Raw genomic sequence first — 22,574 nt, 5'->3', positions numbered from 1 at the left:
AGTTCAAGAGATCCGTCACCAGCCTTTGAGATGGTAGTATGTTCTAGACTTGAAGGTCCTATCGAGGTCCCTAGGGTCGTATCGGTTGGGGAAAACAGCAGTATTTCAACGCGATTAGTGTAATAAGTTTACCTACAATTCTGTCTTTTGATTACTAAATAAAATATAACAAATCTTATCTTTTCTAGGTGATTCAAACCAAAGAAGTCATTTATGGCAACACTATACTTCAGAAACAATGTCCTTAATCATCGATGAAGTCAATATCACAGAATATCCATGCGTATCACAGTTATGCATCTACAATGACACGGGTTGGTTTGAATATGCCAATCACACAAACTATTCCTTCGCATGTGGAACAGAAACGCAACATGAAGTGTTCTTCAAGTCAACTGTTTTCCACATTTGTGTCTACGCAATGTATGGAGTTATCTTCGTCGCAGCACTTTTAGGAAATGGATTAGTGTGCTACGTAGTTCAAACATCACCACGCATGAAAACTGTTACTAATTTCTTCATAGCGAACTTGGCTGTTGGTGACATAATGATGACTCTATTCTGTATACCATTCTCTTTTGTTTCAATGTTGATACTAAGGTATTGGCCATTTGGGGGTGTGATGTGTAAAATCGTGAATTTCTCTCAAGCAGTGTCGGTGTTAGTTAGTGCTTATACACTTTTAGCTATATCTGTAGATAGGTATATTGTGATAATGCAACCTTTGAAGCCCAGACTGGGAAAGACTGCAGCTAAAGTTGTGATATTATGTGTATGGATTGGAGCGACGATAACTGCCGTACCTATATTCGTTGCCTCGGAGCTTCAGAGACCAACATTGTTTCATGAAGTTTGTCAAAGGTGAGTTATTGCTGAAAAATAATATTGAATTTTAAATAAAAATATAGTGAATTCTAGGTTCAAATTTAAATTTTGTGCGATGATAATATGTATTTGCTCTCATATGTCTAATCAAAGAAAAAAGAAGCCAGATTGTACAAACATATACATAGATGTGTTCTTGCAGGGACATATGTACTGAAATTTGGACCAACCCTGATGATAAGAAGCTGTATACATGTGCGCTATTGGCGCTTCAATTCGCGCTACCTTTGACAGTCCTTATATGTACCTACGTTCGAATAGCTTACGTCGTGTGGGGGGTGAGGCCCCCTGGCGAAGCTGAGCTCAATAGAGATTCGAGAATTCAACATTCGAAACGGAAGGTATGTTTAATTGATTAGTTTTAAAGCTTCTATTGTTAAATATTTAAAACCTGTTTGTTTTATATATGTCAGACGAGCATTAATTAATACAATGGTTGTATTTTATATTAAGGACCCTATTATGATCTGGTCTAAACAGATCAATGGACTGTCTGTCAATAGAAAAAAAAAATGATACAATAATACGTAGCAATAAAATGATATTGATTCATATCGTATCTATGTAAACAGCTTTTACATTAACGGTTTATAATTGCCACTTTTAAAGTACTGAAATGGTTATGCTATCCTTAAGAGATAGACATATACCACCGCAGACTTTTTTTTATCACTACATACACAATTCCACAACACATTATTTTGTTATATATCAAAGGGTTTACTAGTAAACCAGTATTATCGTTGGAAGCTCCCAGATAGCTTATTTTCTTACAAAAACTTAACAAATTATATACTAGGACCTTCTTCGGGAATCACGCTATCTATTGGAGAAACCAATATGAAAATAGGTGCAGTAGTTTTACCCCCTTATTCATAATGGTCCGCTAACTTAAAACAGCCGGTAGGGAGTGTTTTTTCTCATTCTGACTTAGGTCAATAGAAGAAGACAGAGTGAGAATTAGCAATGCTTTTAGTTAGCAGACTATTATGAATAAGGGGGTTAGAGTTTACCGCGAACAGACCGACAGACAGACGCGGCAGAGGGCTTTGTTTTATAATATGTAGTGATTATTTTTCATCAGATTACATATGATGCAAACTTGTATATTGTTAATGTTATATCATTGAATTTAACTTATGATCGTGTATCATCCGAGTAATGGATAGTGCTTTTTTGTACACCTACGATGAAAATAAAAAATATCATATTTTTATCGAATACAAAAAATGTTTCGCCTCGAGTTTCCGTCTCACATTCCTGTTTCGTCCCTCGTTTTTATTATTCCGGTTTCAGGTCACTTCATTAAATGTTATTTTAGTACAGTCAGAAAAAAAGTTATTTACAACAATATTCTAAATATATTTAAGAGCAATAGCTTACCCGAGACCAAACGATGGCATGAAAGGAGTTCATAAACCTATTACAGGATATTGTGTTCCTGCAGATTGCGGCACAGCTATCTCAGGTTGTCTCAAAGTAGAACAATAAAACTTTGCAAGCAAACGGACCAAGTACCTACATAAAAAAATTATCTTGATTCCGAAGTCCATGCATCAAGACGAAGGTGGAGAAAGCGGTAGATAAAATTTTAAGATTTTAAGCATTAATAAAGTTGTATAATATTCATCATTAAATAAAGAATATTAATTATTTAAAACAAATCAACAAACAAACAAAACAAACAAACAAACATTGAAGTTGTGTCATTGTGCCAGAAATAAGACTTTACAGAAATTATATTACAGGTCCTGAAGATTGACTACGAACGGAACGAAAACGGACTATTGTTTCTAAAATTTTATTTTACTTTTAATTCTATTATTCTCTGAAATCGAATATTTCGTCAATTTGGCACACAAACAATTGATAAGTTTGCTATCCGCCGGAAGCTAATGCGATCAAAATCAGAACAAGACTTTCAATGAAGCAGAAGAATCGATTCATAGCTCAACTATTCTTGACTCGTCAGTTATTCTAGAACTTAGTAAATCATCACAAAAAAACTCAAGAACACATACAAACTCAACAAATATTTTCGCGACGAAATAATAATATAATAGAAAAAAGAATTTTTTGCGCGGGACGAAACTCTGCGAGGCGAATGAGGAACAAATCGCAAAACCCTATGTGAAATCATTTAGACTTCCTTTAGACGTATAAATCACCTTTAAATTGTTATAAAAAATGTTTATTAGGTAAAACTTCCTAAATAAGTTTCTTAAATGACTTATTTAAAGTTACCACATATTGGGATTGGAGCAATTGTCCTCAGGCTATTTAATTAACAAATTTTATTGTAACGAATTTTTATTAAAAAATATACCCGCTGAGTTTCTCGCGTCCATTTTCTCAAGCAATATGTGCCTCAGGCACATATTTTCGTTTGTGTGGTAGATTATAATGTTTAATGAGTGATTTAAAGTCCTATCTTGAAAAGTATTACATGAATATGAATATGACACAATAAATAAATATACTAATTAAAACGTAACAGAATTAACCAAAGAATATTATAATTACTCGTATAATGTATAGAACAAGCTTTTGTACAAGTAATAACTCTTCCACTGAGCCAACTCTGTGATGTACATCCTGTAGATGAAGAAGAGTTGAACAAAATTTATCAACGATACGTCACTCGAACAGTTGGCTCAGAGGAAGAGAACTCACCGGAACGCGAGAGGTCGCGGGTTCGATTCCCGCATCGGTCATCAATTTTGTTTATAAATTTAACTTGTGTAATTCTTCCCAGAAGTGAGGGCTTTGTTAATCTTTTATCGTAATTATGCACTTGTAAGTTATTAAAGTGAAACTTTTATTACATCGTCTCAAACTTTTTCGTCTATGTGTGTCATGTCGCGTGACGGTCGGGCGGCGCCTTTAGTTCGCAGCAGCTGACCGTGTAGTGTATACTGACTATTACTCATTTGTGCCAGTGCTCCACGCTATTTTGTTTATTATTGTCAGTGTTTAATGTAAATGTTGTTATTTATTAAAGTGAAACTTTTATTCAATATTTTTAACCAGGGCTAAGACACAGAGTTCAATAAAAACATTAGTTGGAGACTTAGTCTACTTTTATTATTATCTTCCAATTTTCCAAGTATAAAATTAACATTGATAAAGCGATTTTTATACCCTTAATGTAATATTATTCCAATAATTTTTAGTTAAATGTCTATAATGTGAAAAAAAAAATCACTTTTACCGTGGTTTCATAAAACCACACAATGCTTTTTTCTAATCCTTCTTATGTTTTCAGATGATAAAAATGATGGTGACAGTCATAGCTGTTTTTACGATATGCTGGCTTCCTCTCAACGTGTTTCTGGTATGTATTGTATAAAATTATTGGCTTAATTTTACTACTTCTAGATATTTTTAACTGTAGATAATGATTTATGACTCAGGAAAGTTTCGTGCTAAATTGTTGACTGGAAAATTATTTATCAGTAGGAAGCTCCTTTCTACTGATGGTTCTGATGATGATTATGGGTACCACAACGGCGCCTACTTCTGCCGTGAAGCAGTGTGTGAGCATTATTGTGTTTCAGTCTGGCGCCGTAGCTAGTGAAATTACTGGGCAAATAAGACTTAACATCTTATGTCACAAGGTGAACGGCATTTTATTATAATGGACAGGGCGTATCAATTGCGATCAGCTAAACGTATGTCAGTATTGTCATAAAAAAAAGTTTAAAATTAAAAAAGTTGAGAAAATTTATAACTGTAAGACAGTTGTCTACATTTTATAATAACAATATTTTGTTATTTACATATTTTTATGAGAAGTAGTGCCGCGAGATTTTATGGTAAGCGGTACGAGTACATTACAATCAGGATTCGTGATTGAAACTAAAACACTGAACGACATCGCCATTATGCTCGTCACGTGGAGATATAAAGAGTCAAGGCTCTCTTAGATTACCTTCAAGTAAAGTATCAAGTAGGCTAATCTAATCTAATAAAAGTAGGTAACTTTTTTAATGTATATAAGGGACGAGACGAGCAGAATGTTCAGCTGATGGAAATTGATAAGCCCTGCCCATTACAATGCAATGTTTACACAGTTTGTCTACAGAATCGAGCGAACCTCATACATAAATCCTAAAATTTATTTTACAACTCAAAAAACTCCTTTGCATGCAAATTTTAATAAGCCGATGGAAGACGCTACAATAAATTTAAGATTTATACTGTATTCCATGCAATAAATATATTTCATCTCATTTCTACTGTCTGTATGTGCCTAGTTATTTAAGAAGTCCTACCAATATCAATATCGCTGGTAAGGTATGTGTATGGTCGCGTGCGTAGAAAAGGGTTTATATTATTAAAATTGCGAAATCATTTAAGGCCAAATAATATGGCGACGTACCTGAGATTCTTAGGCGGGATGGTCTGCAGCTGGGAGCCCCCGTTAGTCCTCTAGGAACTCCTGGTGCTAAAGTGCATTCGTGCGTGTGTAGGAAAATAGTTTTGCGTTGCGTTGCACCGAGAACTTATTGCGATTAGATCGTTGACCACTGATTTTGTATCAATTTACTGTTATATTACAATATGTGTATTCTAACTGTGTTGCTCGGTGACAATTTCGTGATGTGGTGATGCTCGAATGGATATTTGAGCAATCAAATATCATGCAAATACAGATAATGTTTCGATTATACGTTCAAAACTGTAGTAAAAATTCACGATCATTACATTATTAGAAATCGTTACTTTCGATATTATATATAGGATTGTTTGTACCTTCTTCTAATACGTTTGGTATCTATCTTTGAACTTGTTTGCTTTGTTATGAGTCTACAAGAATGGGGACTATCGTGCTAATATAATTAATTACTTAAACCCGTAAGGGATTCTTCAATGGAAGCTCGTCTATAATATAGATTGAAAAAATATTTTAATTCAAAATATGAATAAATCATGGCGGAAAATGTTTTAATACAGCTTCAATTAGGCACGTTTTATTACTTTAAAAAGCATTTTATTTAAATAAATGTGTAATATTCGCGTTAATAAAAAAAAGAATACTGTAATTTTCATGTTATTTATATGCATAGTAGTTTATTTAAAACAAAATAATCCTCGTAATGATAGTTCTAATTTAATTTTCATGTTATTTAAATATAATTACGGCAAAATATAACATTTAAATAACTTAAGAGTTCTTTCTATAATATATTTGTAAACTGTTTTATCATAATTATGGACTTTATTTCACTATAGATCAACATTTCTATAAACCCTACGGTTCCAATTTTTAAAGCCCGTTTTTTTTTAGTTTAAGCAACAATTTTTTATCCGATCGCAAACTAAAAAAGTTTTCAGGGAATTAATAACAGAGCTAATTGAAGATATAGGTGAGAAAGGCTGCCCAAGCGCGTGACGTTTGCATTTTGTATAAACAAAAATTCATAACGATCGGTAAGTAAACTGGAAGTCATTATACCAAGGCAAATACTTCAAGCCAGCCCTGATTCTAGCGCTCTGCAATGCGCAGGTCCGGCCACATATGGAGTATTGCTGTCATCTCTGGTCAAATTTCAGAGCTGCGCGAACTTTCAGGGACCCAGGGCTATATGAACGGCTAGATTGCGTACGATGCCCTGTGCTGCCCCGGGGCGTATAAAGAATAGGGTAGTCCCAGGTCCAAGGGTGACGTAAGAGGCGACTACGGGCTTTTTGAAAGTGGGAGAGTCACGCTGCTGTCTTATGACGTCAGCACAATCGGGCCAGACTCGTCCGGGTTACTTACCACAATCGCACCGAATACCGGCGTGAAGTAGCGGGCTAGTGCCGCTTTGTTTCGCATAGGTTAGTGTCGAGGACCGGAGGCCATTCCCCCCCGTCCTTCCCCCCCCCCCCCCCCAAAAGTATGAGAGCGGTATTTAAAGAGAAATTACCCCAGGAGGGTACCGGCTCTTGCAGAGCCGGAGAATCCCTCACCGAGCATTCGCGCTCGGGCTGCCCCTCGTATTCTGGGGAGGGCACAGTACCGCGTATGTCACAGGACAAACAGGGCAGCAACACCACGGCACCCCGCTTCACGCTTAATGTGGACTTTTGTAACATCCGGGGAATTCACTCCAACTTAAACGCCGTCCACCACCACCTTGAGACGGCGCAGCCGGCCTTGTGTTTCCTTACGGAGACGCAGATATCTCGACCTAGCGATACGTCATATTTAACGTACCCCGGGTACAAAATTGAGCATAATTTTATGCCTCATGCCGGGGTATGTGTGTACGTTAGGGAGGATATCTGCTATCGCCGTCTCGGCAATTTTGAGGGTAGGGGCCTGTCTACTCTCTGGCTCCGCGTAGATTTAGAGGACCGCGTCCGCATCTATGCGTGTGTCTACAGGTCCCATAGTGGTAACGCAGAAACGGATTACCTCATGGGCTGCGTTCAAGCGGCATTTGATGACGTGCTTGCTCAGATCCCCTCCGCTGAAATCGTAGTCTGGGGTGATTTCAACGGGCACAATGCCGAATGGCTTGGATCACGTACCACAGACTACGCAGGGTGATCTGTGCATAATTTTGCATTGGCGTATGGTCTGTCCCAATTGGTTGAGACGCCGACGCGGCTCCCGGATGTGGATAGCCACATGCCGTCCTTATTAGATCTTCTGCTGACTACACATCCCGATGGTTACCAGGTCTCTGTCGACGCCCCTCTCGGAACGTCCGACCATTGCCTGGTCAGGAGTGTAGTGCCTATCCGACGCCAACGTCACAGACCATCAGTGACCCGCCGCGTTTGGCACTACAAGTCAGCAGATTGGGATAGGATGCGTTCCTTTTTTGCATCCTACCCTTGGGGCAGGGTCTGTTTCCCTTCGGATGATCCTAGTGCCTGCGCCGTTGCAGTAGCCGATGTGATACTCCAGGGCATCGATATTCTTATACGAAGCTCTGTAGTACCGATCGGTGGCAGATCACAGCCCTGGTTCGATGCGTCAGTAAAAGCAGCATCTGACTGCAAAAAACAGGCGTATCGAACTTGGGTTTAAGGCGCTGGGCTCAAAGGATCCGAACTGCGAAGTTCTGAAGAGGAAATATAACCGTGCCTCCAGATTTTTTAAGCGGCAAATCGCCCGTGCGAAATCGAAGCAAGTCGTCAAAATTGGCGAGCAGCTTTCCAGTTACCCGACCGGAACACGCAAGTTCTGGTCGTTGTCGAAAGCTGCTCTTGGTAACTTCAACCAGCCGTCCATGCCGCCGTTGCACATGAGAAATGACACCCTGGCCCATACGGCAAAAGAGAAAGCCGATCTCCTGTGCACTCTTTTTGCCTCCAACTCGACTCTTGACGACAACGGAAAAACACCGCCGACCATCCCGCGGTGTCAGAGCTCCATGCCTGAAGTACAGTTCCGACAGAAAACTGTTAGGCGAGCTCTGTTTTCATTGGACGTCAGGAAGTCGAGCGGGCCGGATGGCATTTCTCCAATAGTGCTTAGAACGTGTGCCCCTGAGTTGACCCCGGTGCTAACGCGTTTATTCCGGCACTCTTATTCAAAAGGCGTAGTCCCTGATTCATGGAAGTCAGCCCTTGTCCATCCGATCCCAAAAAAAAGAGACAGTTCGGATCCGGCAAACTACAGGCCTATTGCTATTACCTCCCTACTCTCCAAAATCATGGAGAGCATAATTAACCGCCAGCTCTTGGTATACCTTGAGGGTCACCAGTTGATCAACGACCGGCAGTACGGCTTTCGCCATGGTCGGTCGACTGACGATCTTCTGGTATACCTAACACATAGATGGGCGGCGGCTATTGAAAGCAAGGGGGAAGGCCTGGCAGTTGGTCTGGATATAGCGAAGGCCTTTGATCGTGTTTGGCACAAGGCGCTCATCGCAAAACTTCCATCATTTGGGCTTCCCGAGAGCTTATGCAAGTGGACCTCCAGCTTCCTCACTGGGCGCAGCATACAGGTCGTTATCGACGGTTATTGCTCGAATCCCAAGCCCGTGAACACTGGAGTGCCCCAAGGCTGTGTGCTATCTCCCACGCTGTTTCTTCTGCATATCAATGATATGTTGGACACCGCCAACATGCATTGCTATGCAGACGACAGCACTGGTGATGCCGTATACACGGGCCATGCAGGTCTCTCTCGGGATAACGTCGACCAGTGCCGGAAGAAACTTGTGTCTTCTATCGAGTCCTCTCTCGAGAAGGTCGCGGAATGGGGTAAGTTGAACCTTGTCCAATTTAACCCCCTGAAGACTCAAGTTTGCGCGTTTACCACTAAAAAACTCCATTTGCCGTATCACCGCTCTTCGAGAACACTTCCCTTAAAGCCTCGCCTAGTATCGGAATACTGGGTCTCGAAATCTCGAGCAATTGCCAATTCCGTGGCCATCTGGAGGGCAAAGCCAAACTTGCTTCGAAGAAACTGGGCGTCATAAATAGAGCACGGCAATACTTCAAGCCGGCCCACATTCTAGCGCTCTACAAAGCGCAGTCCGGCCTCACATGGAGTATTGCTGTCATCTCTGGTCTGGCGCACCCCAGTATCAGCTCGATCCATTTGACCGCGTGCAACGCAGAGCAGCTCAAATTGTCGGGGACCCAGTACTCTGTGAACGGCTGGATCACTTGGTGTTGCGTAGAGACGTCGCTTCATTGTGTGTCTTCTACCGCATTTATCACGGGGAGTGTTCCGAAGAGCTGTTCAACCTGATTCCTGCCGCCGAATTTCACCTTCGCACGACACGCCACAAGTTACGATATCATCACCACCATCCGGATGTGTGGCGGTCCTCCACAGTGCGGTTTTCAAGGAGCTTTCTTCCTCGTACCACGAAGCTGTGGAATGAGCTTCCTTGTGCGGTGTTTCCAGGACGATACGACATGAGTACCTTCAAGAAAAGCGCGTACACCTTCCTTAAAGGCCGGCAACGCTCTTGTGATTCCTCTGGTGTTGCAGGAGAGTGTGGGCGGCGGTGATCACTTAACACCAGGTGACCCGTACGCTCGTTTGCCCTCCTATTCAATTAAACAAAAAAAAAACGATAGTGTTTCATTGTGCATTGTTACTGCATTTATCACGGAGAGATTCCTTCCACTGATTTCCACCTCTATACGACTAAGGCCTGCCTACGGATATCATCCCCATCATCTGTTTATGTAGCGTTCAACAATTGTTTCGGTTTTAAAGGAATTTTCTTCGACGTACAACAAAGAAATAGAGTAAACTTCTTTGCACTGTGTTTCAAAGATGATACGACATGTTTACCTAACTTCCTACAGAAAAGGGCCTACACTTTTTTAACGTTTGGCAATGCTCCTGCCATTCCTTTGTTTATACAGGAGGACGGCACCAACTCTAACAAACGATAATATATACATTTTTGTATGTATAAGTAATAATACTAATTTTGTCGTACAACCGTTCCATATTTAACTCATTCGATTTCTCGCCTTGTTTTTTTATTTTGGTTAGTTTATTATCTTACTAGCTTATGCCCACGACTTCGTCCGCGTAGAGTTTGGAATTGAAGATAACATGTCCTATGCTAGTTCTGGTTCTCGTTTTCGCTCCCGTTCCCAACATATTATATGAATCTTATTTCCAGGAAGATTGCTATGTCAAACTAAACCTGGTAGGTATAGTAATAGCTCATCGAAGTGAATTTCAGTTTTTCACAAATCCCGCGGGAACCATGGATTTTTCCGGGATAATTTGTCACCTATGTTCTTTCCCAAGCTCTAGTCTATCGCTGTACCAAATCTCATCAAAATCGGTTCAGTAGCTCCGGCGTAAAAGCGTAACAAACAAACTTACATTCACATTTATAATATTAGTAGGGATAATAGAATAAAAGTCCTATTCTGTACAAATAAAAACATAGAAAATGGGATGTTGGCATACAAAAACAAACGGAAAAAGGGTTCGGGGACTTCAGTCTTCATCGGCCGCCGCCGTGATGGTGACGTGCGCAGAACTTTTGTTTTTTCCTAAGTTTTACTCAATATTTGGTGAGTTGCTATTTTTTACAATTAATCTAGACTATATTTCCATCACATTATAATTATTATTATGGTATGATATATAGCTTTTGTTGATATAAATTCGACTTGAAATAGTGTCCATTCAAATTTAAAAATTGTTACTTCAAATTCACTATAAATCAAAAAATATAAAAATATTTAAATAAAATACATCCGCCTTCAAAAACACTATTCCAAAACAAAAGATATAATATGCAGTAAATAGTATAAAAATAATTACGTATCCTTATACAATCTCCCTAATGAATCTAATTCTAATTACTATTATTGTTATTTTTGGAATCGGTGTCCTTCCGCCGCGACCCGCTCTCGCCTCTCGCCTCCCCACGACTCAAGCACATCTTACCTATAACCAATGATATTTAAAAGAATAGATAGGTTACCTAGACAACTTTCCATGTTTGTAAATGATACACAAATGCACACATGAATAATTTAACATTGCAAAGTATTTCACGTTTTACTTGTGCATTCCGCAGGTAAATTGTAGGTATATACTAAGAATGGGTGCTTTATTTTAGTTTAATGTAACAATCCCGTAAGTCGAAGTAATGACAAATTAATATCAAAAAATAGGTTATATAGTCTATTTCAATAATAATCAAGTTTTATTAATGTGTGCGCTAATATTTTACATAAAAACATAATATAATGAAAATGTTATCACATTTCTAACTATAATCTCGAGCTTTAACCTTGTATTTATATATAACTTGGTTTCAAAAACATTATTTATGATTTGACACGTTGATTTTCTATACTTTTAACTATGTTAATATATTTTTTATATAGCCATAGGTGGAGTCGTTATGTAATTATATCGCTTCTAATAATGATGAATCTCGCGCTCGCCGTCGGATAATCTTAATCGCGTCATCGGACGTTTCGCTACCTGCCAGCTGTCATTAATCGGACGTTGCAATAGTTATGAATGTATTTCTGTTGAGAGTTTATTACAATAAGATAATGATAGAAACAGAAAATGATCCATTGATTCTTCTGCAGTTAGCAAGGGATATACCGAAATTGCAGTGTTACTGAAAAAACTCCTACGTCCGCTACCTAACCTAAAACTTCTTTTTGTAGTTTGATAGTTCAGCTTTACGCACTTGTTTATAAAAAAATATTAATTTCGTATTACGTTCACTGCAACAACGCCTTTTTTATATCATTTCCTAAATTGTCCTAAAATATACTACCTCGATCATCCCGCAGCAGACAGGGTAGTTGCGATATATTCGGAGTATTATCGTATTGTTCCAAATGTGACGTTGTTGATTTTGCGAGTGGTCTACTCCTGGTACGTTACATACATTCTAAGATTAAGTACTAATAAAAATCAAATAGCCTGCTATTACTAATCTCATTCTATACCAGCTTTATTATAAGACTTTGAAAGCCAGAACTTATTATAATTATCATCATTATTTAAGAAAGACGCTCACTAACTAACAAGAAAACTCAAGTTCCGCAATCAAGCGGTTACGAACGCTATGTATTCTGCCTACGATTTCACTTCTGGATGATTAATCTATGACACATACTATTTGTCCTTGTCGCGCTGCAGTTGACATTATATTCTCTATCTTGCTCGAACCACCACGTTAATAATTCGAGATTTATTTGTAAATAAGAAATAAAATCGTGATAAAATACAAATACGACGTTCTTTTATATAATTTCGTATGGTATGAAATACCTTCACTCTTATATATCTTGCAAACATAGTTTTTACATTTTTTTAACACACAGGTTGGTATTTTAGATTATTATTGTCACGCCACGAAAACGTTCCGCTTAGCTCGCTGCTATTAGCTGACTAAATGAAATTACGACAATTGTCTGAATTTGTCTGCAACATTTTGCGCGTGCTAGTGCGATATCTAGCTCTTTATTGTATATAATATCATGGCCTATAACTATGTATGTAGTTACAAACCTATCTTGGCTGACAATGACTCCAAAAATTACAATAATCGTTACTAGAATTTGATTAATTAATTAGATTGTATAAAAATACGCAATTATTTTTATACTTTTTAGTGCATATTACATCTATTGTTTCGTTAAAAAAAAAATATTAATTTTTAGTGAATTTAAAGTACACTAACTAATAATTTGTCTAAATATGAGTAGATACGAGTTTACTAAAATCTTCAATGCAGCAATGAACGTAAGCGCTTTGCAATTTGATTACAGACAGAAATTCTGCCACAGATCGCACCCTTACAGTAAGTCGTCCCATTGATCATCATATTCGACTACGACAATTAGTTGACCATAACTACGTTATGTTAGCACGGACGGGTAAAAAAAGAAGGACTCCGTGTCACTTTACATAACAGTGAGGCACCAAAACAAGCTGGTAAACGTGTAAATACATAGCCCCACGCATACACTTACACTAATACAAACCGATCGGCCGCCATTATGAGAATTGCCATCGTCTGTGACAGATCAGTTTGCGTCGCAATAAAATATTTTAAAAATGCCGTCGTGCGTTGTGAGAAACTATAAAAACAATACTATAAAAGTATTTGTGGATATATCATTATTTAAGGGAGAAAAAATTGTGTAACTGGTATACCCCGTAACTGCACACACACTAGCATAAAGGTGCTTCACTTGCTAATATCACGGCGCGGAGTCCTTCTTGTTTACTAGTACGTGTATGTTAGATGACTTAAGTATCCTAATAGCATAAAAAAGATTCGGCTGTACTCGGCTCGTTAAGTCAGTTAATAAGGACTTTGATGCGTCGTTTCTACTGTTCCAGTAGTGTCTGTTTTTTATATATATTTATTTCGAAAATTTTGAAATATTTAGTTGTTCTGTTGTCAAAACATAGCATAGTTACATTTATTTCATACACAAGCGATCTCGCACTTCAAGGTCAATCAAGGTCAAGGAATTCTTCTTAGTCTATCGGAAGGAATATTTTAAATGATTACTATGAAAGCATGTATATTTAAGTTTTGTTTTAGAAAGAGCATACACAGTTGATTATAAAACCATAGACATTAATGAATTAAACCAATTGTTTTCATTGAAAATACTCATTTATTCTAAAATAGGGTTTATCAAATTTGTGTCGTGTGTGTAAAATAAAATAAAACACAATATGAATAATTTATACATGGTCTTATAGCTTGTTTCGATAGCATTCAGATACATTCATTGAAATATTCCTAACTTTGAGCATTCTTCTGCTACACGTAAAATAATACGCATAGATACACTGGAGCACGCGTAAAATTCTCGATCTAAAAAATAATTGTCGATGTACATGGAAACAAACATTGATATTCATCAAAAGAAGACTTGGTGCATCTATCCGGATAATACCCTGGACTTTTTAGACATTCTTTAGCTGTCAGGACACTAATCATGACTAAGCTTCATAAGATACATAATAGCTTTAAGGGTAAATGTTTAATAGTAAATTCCCAGCCACTGTTCAGGCATTATCTATAAATAAATCTAAATGTTTTATTTAAAAATGGCTCGGTCGTAAATGCTACAACTCCACAGCGGAACATCTAAAATATCGGACAGCCTGGGACTAGATAATGATTATTTTATAGCAATAACAATGACAGTGCAATATAGTGTTGAGATAGTTATTGTATACGTGCAAAAAAAGAATGCTGGGAGAGTTTCTTGCGCCGATATTTCTCTCTCAGAGCGCTATATTCTGTTTCGGAAGCGGTATTAGAAATGACATTAAAAATAATTCTAAAGGAATAAATTTTGAGAAAACAAATGCCTTTTTTGCCTATATGCCTTTTAAGCAAAGTATTTGTCTTTCTGCTCTTCTAATATTATCTCAAATGAAATATGTCGGTACTCAAAAATAAGATATCGAATAGACTAGCATATTAGTAGACCACAATAAAAAAAAAAGAGAGAAAATAAATGGCTTTTTAATGTACACGTATGTTCTATAATAAATTTTGTTATGAACTAATAGTAAGATTGTTCTCGTTTTTTTTTAATGAAAATAAGGGACGAGACGATCAGGACGTTCAGCTGATGGTATTCATACGCCCTACACCAATGTGTATACATACGCCCTTGAATAACCCAAAAATTCTGAGCGGCACTACAATTGTGCTCGTCATCTTAAGACACAAGATGTTAAGTCTCATTTCATCAGTAATTTCATTAGCAACGGCGCCCTTCAGACCGAAACAGTAATGGTTACACATTACTGCTTCACTGCAGCAATAGGCGCCGTTGTGGTTGGTATCCATAATCTAGCCGGCTTCCTGTGAAATGAAGCCACTGGTAACTGGTAAATACATATTAAAACTGGTTAATTTCAATGACGGCATATCTGACACTATGCTTTATAGAAATATTGAAAATCATATTGAATTGGTAATTTCGAAGAGGTGTCCGATATACTGCATCCCAACATGACCCCGTCAAATCCTACTAATATTATAAATGTGAAAGTTTGTATGTCTGGATGTATGTTTGAACTTATTTAACGCAAAATCTACTGAAAAGATTTTTATGAAACTTTACAATAATATAGCTTACACGCCAGAATAACAAATAGGCTATAATTTATAAACTATAGTGTGAATTATACAAAATATAAAAAAGTGTGATTGTTACTAATGAATACAACTAGCGCCATCTCTTATCAACTAGCAAGCACAAGATCAATACAATTTATATGGCAGAACAACGTTTGCCGGCTCAGCTAGTAGTTCATATATCAGAAAGTTTGTAGTGCTATCACATTCCGCATGAAATAAATAAAAATGTTATTGTTGAAAAGCATGGGATTTTTAAGATATTTTCAAGCGACCCAGTTACCATATCTGTCCTTAAAAAATATCAACTTCCATCACGCTTTTTACAATAAAATGCTTTTTGAAATGAAAACTTCTTTACCGTTGAACACTTTTCTTGGGATGAGTATAAAATGTTAAACTCGCGTCAGGACACGAGCCCTGATCAAAAATTCGTAAGACAGTCGTTGGAATTATGGAACAAAGTTTATTTTTTCTGAGAGAAAATCTTTTTAATGAAAAATAATTGAACTAGTTCTGAAGTCCAATTTTTTTATATGAGTAATCAATTTACATTTTATGCACAATAACGCAATAAATGAATATTGTATTTAACCACATAAATGCTAGTACTTTTCCACTGATAAATAAAGCAATTCGTGCGAAATTATTCCCTAGCCATTCCAAAATATTCAAAACCGCACAACGGTAACATTCAAGTTTACACTTCTGCCGGCACTCCCGGCAATCACACCATTGTTAAACTTATTGAATATTTTTTTTCCTTTTAAGTTTCATTGTTATTAATACACATTTATTATTTATTAATAAAGATTGTTACTAGCTTAATATTAGATTATTTGATTTGTTATACAATCTTGAAACCATCACTCAAATTTTTTGTGGCTTTTTATTTAAAAATGCTTATCAAAATAGAGAGAATATTTCAGAATTTTTGTTGAATCATAAACATCTTAGATATATTATTTTCTTACCGGTCCATGCCAGCAACGTGAATTATACAAACAATATGCATGCAGATCCACTTAAAGAAAACCCCATTCCCAAGGAAAAGTAATTTTCTCTACACAGCCTTATTCCTGTAGTAATTTTCTTATATGGCATTGATGTTATACGTATTACTCACTAGAGAAGACGTCTCATCTTGATTGTTTGAAACACGAGTTGTGGACAGATGTCGTCAACTAACTCAGTCTATGCTACACGTTTGAAGCATTAACACATATTTGAAGCCAGATTTTGGTTAAAAAATACTGTCTTGTGTAGTATTGCAACCATAACCTTAGTATACTAGCGTAGTTGACGAACCCTGTGTGAAAGTGACATAACTATCCTAACACAAAAACGAAAGAAAGAGACGGATTAGTTGAACACCGTGAAACCGTTTTGAAACAATTTAGTTTCCATTAGTCTCCTGTCAAATTGGACCGTGTATTAATTTTAGTGTAATTATCGTTATTGTTCTGTGTTTTTACGGATATTAATTAAAAATATAACGGTGTCGTGTTCTGTATTAGATTATATTGTTAAATATAGCAACAATCGTACTAAAGAAACATTTCACAGGTAAATAATGATTCTTCAATTCTACTTTCGTGATGTTTATTTTCGTAGAACATATTCACTAAAATACTTAATATTACATTTTATATACGCAGTAAACATTCTATTTTACAAAGATACACCTAGTATTAAATAAAAAAAAATGTGTTCGAAAATAAGATATTGTATACGTGAATATGACGCCGTGTATCAATATTTGTCATAGGGATTGATCAAGAAAAATACTACATACTTCACTAACTCACTAATACATCTGTACAACTAGCACACATGAACATTTTAAATTTAGTCTCGCCGTAATGAGGAGAGTGTTTGTCTGTTACGCTAGTATACTATGTCTATGGTTGCAACTGAAAAATATGTAATTTGTTAACACTAATTGAAGTATTTTTAGGCTGGATTGCATCATTATTAGCTGGTATAGTTAAGGTTTAAGTCAAATTTAACGTTAACAGGAACGCTGACTTTAACATAGACTGCGGAATGTATTGCACCATCGTATTCCTAGGCATAGTTAAAGTTACTAAGTGTATCGAGTCACGAATATTTATTTGAAAATTTGAGAAGTTGCTATTTAACATTAAAAACTTAACCGGCGGATATTTGACGGTTACGGTTAACAGTTAAAGTTACGACGTCATCTGAAAATTTGTCAAATAAACTCATTTTTTGTTTAACGGTACTTTAACATGTTTGGTATTAAAATTCAAATATTCTTATTAAAAATAGGATTCAAAATGACTTATTGTACGTCCAAATCCACCACCGATTGAAAAGAACAGGCGCAACAATTCAGCGGGCTTTTGTTTTTATAAATATATGGATTTACACTTAGAATAATAACGCTTAGAACGTGAGTAGGGCCAAGCGAAATGAAGCAGTTTCAATGTGGTACATACGATTCCCGCCTCGTCAGTGTCATTCAGTCAACTTCCAGGGCAACCAGTGGGCGAAATTTAATTGAAAAATAACTAACTGTACAGTGAAAGGGTGTCACAAAGCGTCTTATAATAAAAAAATATTATAAGAAAATCACATTTCACACCTAAATACTATCGTTTTGGCGAATGTAAGTACGTGACGCTCACGCACACGTTAATTATAATGTTACTTCTATATTGACAGGAACTATGAATGAAACTATCGTTCTGAGCGTTATAAAACTATGGATTTACAAATATTGCAAATGTTAGTTGGTGCAAACTAGCCTTAAATATAATATTATTTCCTATCCTACTCGACTTAAACGAACTCTGATGACGTCTGTAATAATTTTGTGCTTCTTGAACCGTTTTCACATTAACGACATCATAAACTCAACCCATCGTCTCAATTCACTCTTTTTCGGACAAAAATATTTATATTTGAAAAACTGGTCTTATCATACTTTTGTTTTTAAACAAATATCCAATAGAATGCAGGTATATTGCATATGATATCTTGAGTTGTATTAAAATAAATTTAACAACCCTAACTGTTAGGGTCACGACATTACAAATTAAATTGGTGGTATGTAAAGGCAGTTAACGCACGATAATTTTATGGAAACATCTTTATATTTTTTTTTTTTGGAAAAGGAGGACAAACGAGCACACATGGTGTTAAGTGATCAACACCGCCTACATTCTCTTGCAACACCAGGAAGGAACACCAAGGAAGCTCATTCCACAGCTTTATAGTGGAAGAAAGCTACTTGAAAAACGCATTGTGGAGGAGTGCCACACATCCAGATGTTGGGGATGATATCCTAAATTGTGGCGAGTCTTACGAAGGTGGAATTCTGCGGCATGAATCAAGTGAAACAGCTCTTCGGAACACAGCCTGTGATAAATGCAGTAGAAGACACAATGAAGCTTATATACGAGTCAATTAGCTGAGTCATAATAAATTGTTGGTCAAAATTGTAACATATCCTTTTATTATTACACTCACCCACCGATGCTACATTTTTAAATAATCAAAGAACAAGATGCGTTACAAACCGAACGTTACGTGCCTCTGTATCGCTTGTTCCACGTTCTCGCTTATTCCACTCTTTCGCTTGTGCCACTCCATCGCTTGTTCCACGCTCTCGCTTGTTCCACGCACCCGCTTGTTCCACGCTCCCGCTTGTTCCACGCTCCCGCTTGTTCCACGCTCCCGCTGGTTCCACGCTCTCGCTTTGATCCACGTTCTCACTTGCACACTCTGCTCAGGCGGGACGTCACACATTTTCGAGAGTGTAGCCGGTTAACAATGAAGTGACGCTGATAATTCTTGAAAAAGCCACAGGTGACCCGTACGCTCATTTGTCCTCGTCTTCCATAAAAAAAACTATGATGCTTGCTCGTTTTTCTTTTTCGATGACAGAGAAAGGCTCAGCCACGTACCACCTAACTTGAATCCTGTGCTGCACAGGCCTGCTATGGTCACCTTACTGATTTGTTCATTTAGATGTTGTGGAGTGCGCACGAAGATGACATCGAGTGGGCTATGTGGCCCGGAATGCCGTACGTGTGGTTTGCCGCCCACTGGCTGGCGATGTCACACTGCTGCTACAACCCCGTCATATACTGTTACATGAACTCCAGATATCGATTAGGCTTTCAAAAGGCAAGTAATTCTATCGCTAATATACATTATTACATCTACTCTAGCGATAAGTATGACAGGCCGGTCATATGGTGAGTTTTTTTTAAATTAAAAATAAGGGACGAGACGAGCATGAAGTTCAGCTAATGGTAATTGATACGCCCTGCCCATTACAAATACCCGATCAGGATTTTTGAAAGACACAAATATTCTGAGAGACACTACAATTTTGCTCGTCACCTTGAGACATAAGATCATTAAGTCTCATTTGCCCAGTAATTTAACTAGCTACGGCGCCCTTCAGGCCGAAACACAGTAATGTTTACATATTTCTGCTTCACGGCAGAAATAGGCGCCGTTGTGGTACCCATAATCCAGCATCCTGTGCAAAGGAGCCCTCCACTGGTAAACGTGGTCCCTCTTTGTAGTTGTTTATTGTTGTGGGCGTTGATTACGAGAGCAAGTAAAATACAGTCTTAAAAACCCACGGTACAATTAATTAATTATCAAGGAACGTTTCACTTCAAAAAACACCTATAATAGATTACATAGTAAGAACCGCCTCCCTCGATAGTTCTTCCCTGACTGCCTGCTCGCCCGCACTTGCACCGCACGCCGATTACACTCCAGCTAAGGCAAATACCGAATCATCTTCGTACTCGCTTTTTCCGTTCGCCGTTCTTAACGACAAGTATATTTTTGTTAAAAATGTATTTATGATGTTTTGTTATCTTAACAAAACTTTTATGTATTTATTTATGGAAATCTCAGCAATAAATAAAAATAATTAGGTACATTTAGAATAACTACTTTTGTTGCTGCGAAATAGATTTATACGCTGTTTCCATGGGAAATTTAGTCAGTACTTACTACTTGTTCTAGAGATTTCTTAACTAACTCGATGTCAGCGTGTATTTTAGATAAGAGATTTCTTCTTAAATTGATCATAATTTGTTGTCGAAGAGCTAGACGAGGGTAACTTTTAAGTCCATGAAGTCCGGAACGCCAAAATTGGGTAGTCCAAATTATATTTTTAAAACCTCATCCCTAAGAGGCCTCTGTATACTTTTTGGCTGAAGTCTTCATTCTTTCACAAAAATTAAGCTTTGTGACTCCTTGATAAGCCACCCCCCCCCATCCACGACTGACGCAGGATGTTGGGCACGTTGGATTTTTCCGAATTATGGTAAAGCTTCTTTGAAAATATAAGCGTACAGTTTATCATTTTCCAAACAAAAATCATCAGTGGAGAGGATATGAGGACAGCAAGATTGATTATGGGCATGTCTAGCTTTAAGTCTTCTTTGATGTAACGCAAATATTCCTTGTAAACTAAATAAACTACTTTTCTCGCTATATCTGTTGTGTTTCCAATAACATTATTTGCAAAGTCTGGATTTAACAACATTAACAGCCTTTTTAGTTCTAACCTATGATGGTCTTCGACAGAGAATGTATTTGTATATTTACTGATAGTTACAAACATTTGAAATATACCTAGCTTTTGAAGTGTCTTTAAAATTAGGCTCCATTCCCACTGTATGTAAGGCAAGCACGATACCTATTTCTGTTTTCTTTAACACCCACGCAACATAATCTACATATGGGTAACTCATTGAGTCCTATATTATGAAGATATTTTCATCTGGAACGCATTACATTGACTTACAACTTGATAAGGTACTTCGTGCATTTCGCAACAATTCTACAACTTTGAAATATGAGCCTAACTTTGAAAGTTTCGGGCGTTGCCTTATCAGCGTTTCTATATTCAGTTTTTAGAGTGCAGCCTTTGGTTACTGTAAATCATGTACCAGGTTACTCAGAGATTGCGTATTTAAACTAAAAAAGCTTGGCCAAAATAAGTATTCAAATATTTCCGGACACATTTAATGATCTTTTGATCACATGTGCTGACAGAACAGAGCGTGCTCATCTTTTGGCCGGGACTAAAAATGAGTCGGGCTTTTGTTTACGAGTGTTGCCTTCTGCGCCTATTGTCTCTCGTCGTCTCTATCTCTATCCTGCCTAAAATTGGCAGGCCGTATGAATCGTCACGCCTATTATTAATGAAGTCATCTGCAGATCATTTGCCGCTCTTAATATATACCAGCTATTGGCTTCTGGCTTCTTCTCGCGTCCAAGCTACTTCAGTTGTGGTGTTGGGGCTGCTGCTTCGACTCTTGAAGACAGCAAAAGTCGCAAATATGTTGGTCTCAGCAAATCTTACATTTATGTACCGTTTGGTGTCGAGACACTTGACAGGCACAGACACGCGGAGAATGCACAAAGTAGTATTTATGCCCCTCAATAGGGCTACTGGAAACTCAAGCGCTGACAGCTATACCAGCCAAGGGCCTAGCCAACCAACACGTAAATGCTGCCACTATTCTTGGCTCAATTTTCTCTTAGTAATTGTATTAACAACATATTATCGTAATGTCATTAAAATCATGTTATAAGCATTGATAAATTGGTATGTTTATTGGTTTTATGTTAACAGGCATTTGTAAGACTATTTTGTTCAAAAGAGAGGATGACCAGCTGTGCACATCAACGATCAAGTGGTGGCATGGAAGGCATTCAAATGGGAGGTAATATTTTTCTATTTATTGTAGCTAAACCCGACCATGATTCTCTATGACTCTTTCTTATAGTAAGATACATTGATCCGTTGCAGCACCAACTGGTATTAAGTAATGTGATGTAGGTCAGATGCTAATTTAGAAAATTGTCTCCGTATTTGTATTAGGTATAACTAATAATGCAAGTGATTATGATGAACGGTTGCATGATGTATAGACCGTACTTAGACTTCGCTAAGAATTTACTCACACAAAACTTAGCTGAGTGTAAGCTTATCATAATCTTTGATTTCGTTTTCATAGTAATTTGACACCTGAAATTATACTTAGCTTATGCTATGACAGTAAAATGCGAAGGCCAAGTTCGCGTTTTAGCACATTTAGCTAGGTTTAA

At 37.4% G+C, this 22,574-nt stretch overlaps 1 protein-coding gene across 1 annotated transcript; it reads left to right on the top strand.

Annotated features, from left to right (window-relative positions):
• Positions 1 to 399: 399 nt before the first annotated feature.
• On the top strand, positions 400 to 22,239 carry LOC126979381 (RYamide receptor-like). Its single transcript, XM_050828642.1, has 5 exons — positions 400 to 861; positions 1,028 to 1,226; positions 4,151 to 4,210; positions 19,458 to 19,620; positions 22,127 to 22,239. Exons 1-5 carry the CDS (start codon positions 422 to 424, stop codon positions 22,237 to 22,239), a joined length of 975 nt encoding a protein of 324 aa, XP_050684599.1. The 5' UTR covers positions 400 to 421.
• Positions 22,240 to 22,574: the final 335 nt, after the last annotated feature.

The sequence above is a fragment of the Leptidea sinapis genome, chromosome 1 (genome assembly GCF_905404315.1).
Source record: "Leptidea sinapis chromosome 1, ilLepSina1.1, whole genome shotgun sequence".
Classification (NCBI taxonomy): Eukaryota; Metazoa; Arthropoda; class Insecta; order Lepidoptera; family Pieridae; genus Leptidea; species Leptidea sinapis.
This window is presented reverse-complemented; position numbering and strand designations above follow the sequence as displayed.

What these genes read in the sequence shown, in the direction of transcription:
- LOC126979381 (XM_050828642.1), top strand. Translation starts at nt 422, where the DNA reads ATGTATGGAGTTATCTTCGTCGCAGCACTTTTAGGAAATGGATTAGTG. An exon ending in TTTCATGAAGTTTGTCAAAG is followed by an intron (nt 862 to 1,027) that starts GTGAGTTATTGC and finishes GTGTTCTTGCAG; the next exon opens with GGACATATGTACTGAAATTT. An exon ending in TTCAACATTCGAAACGGAAG is followed by an intron (nt 1,227 to 4,150) that starts GTATGTTTAATT and finishes TTATGTTTTCAG; the next exon opens with ATGATAAAAATGATGGTGAC.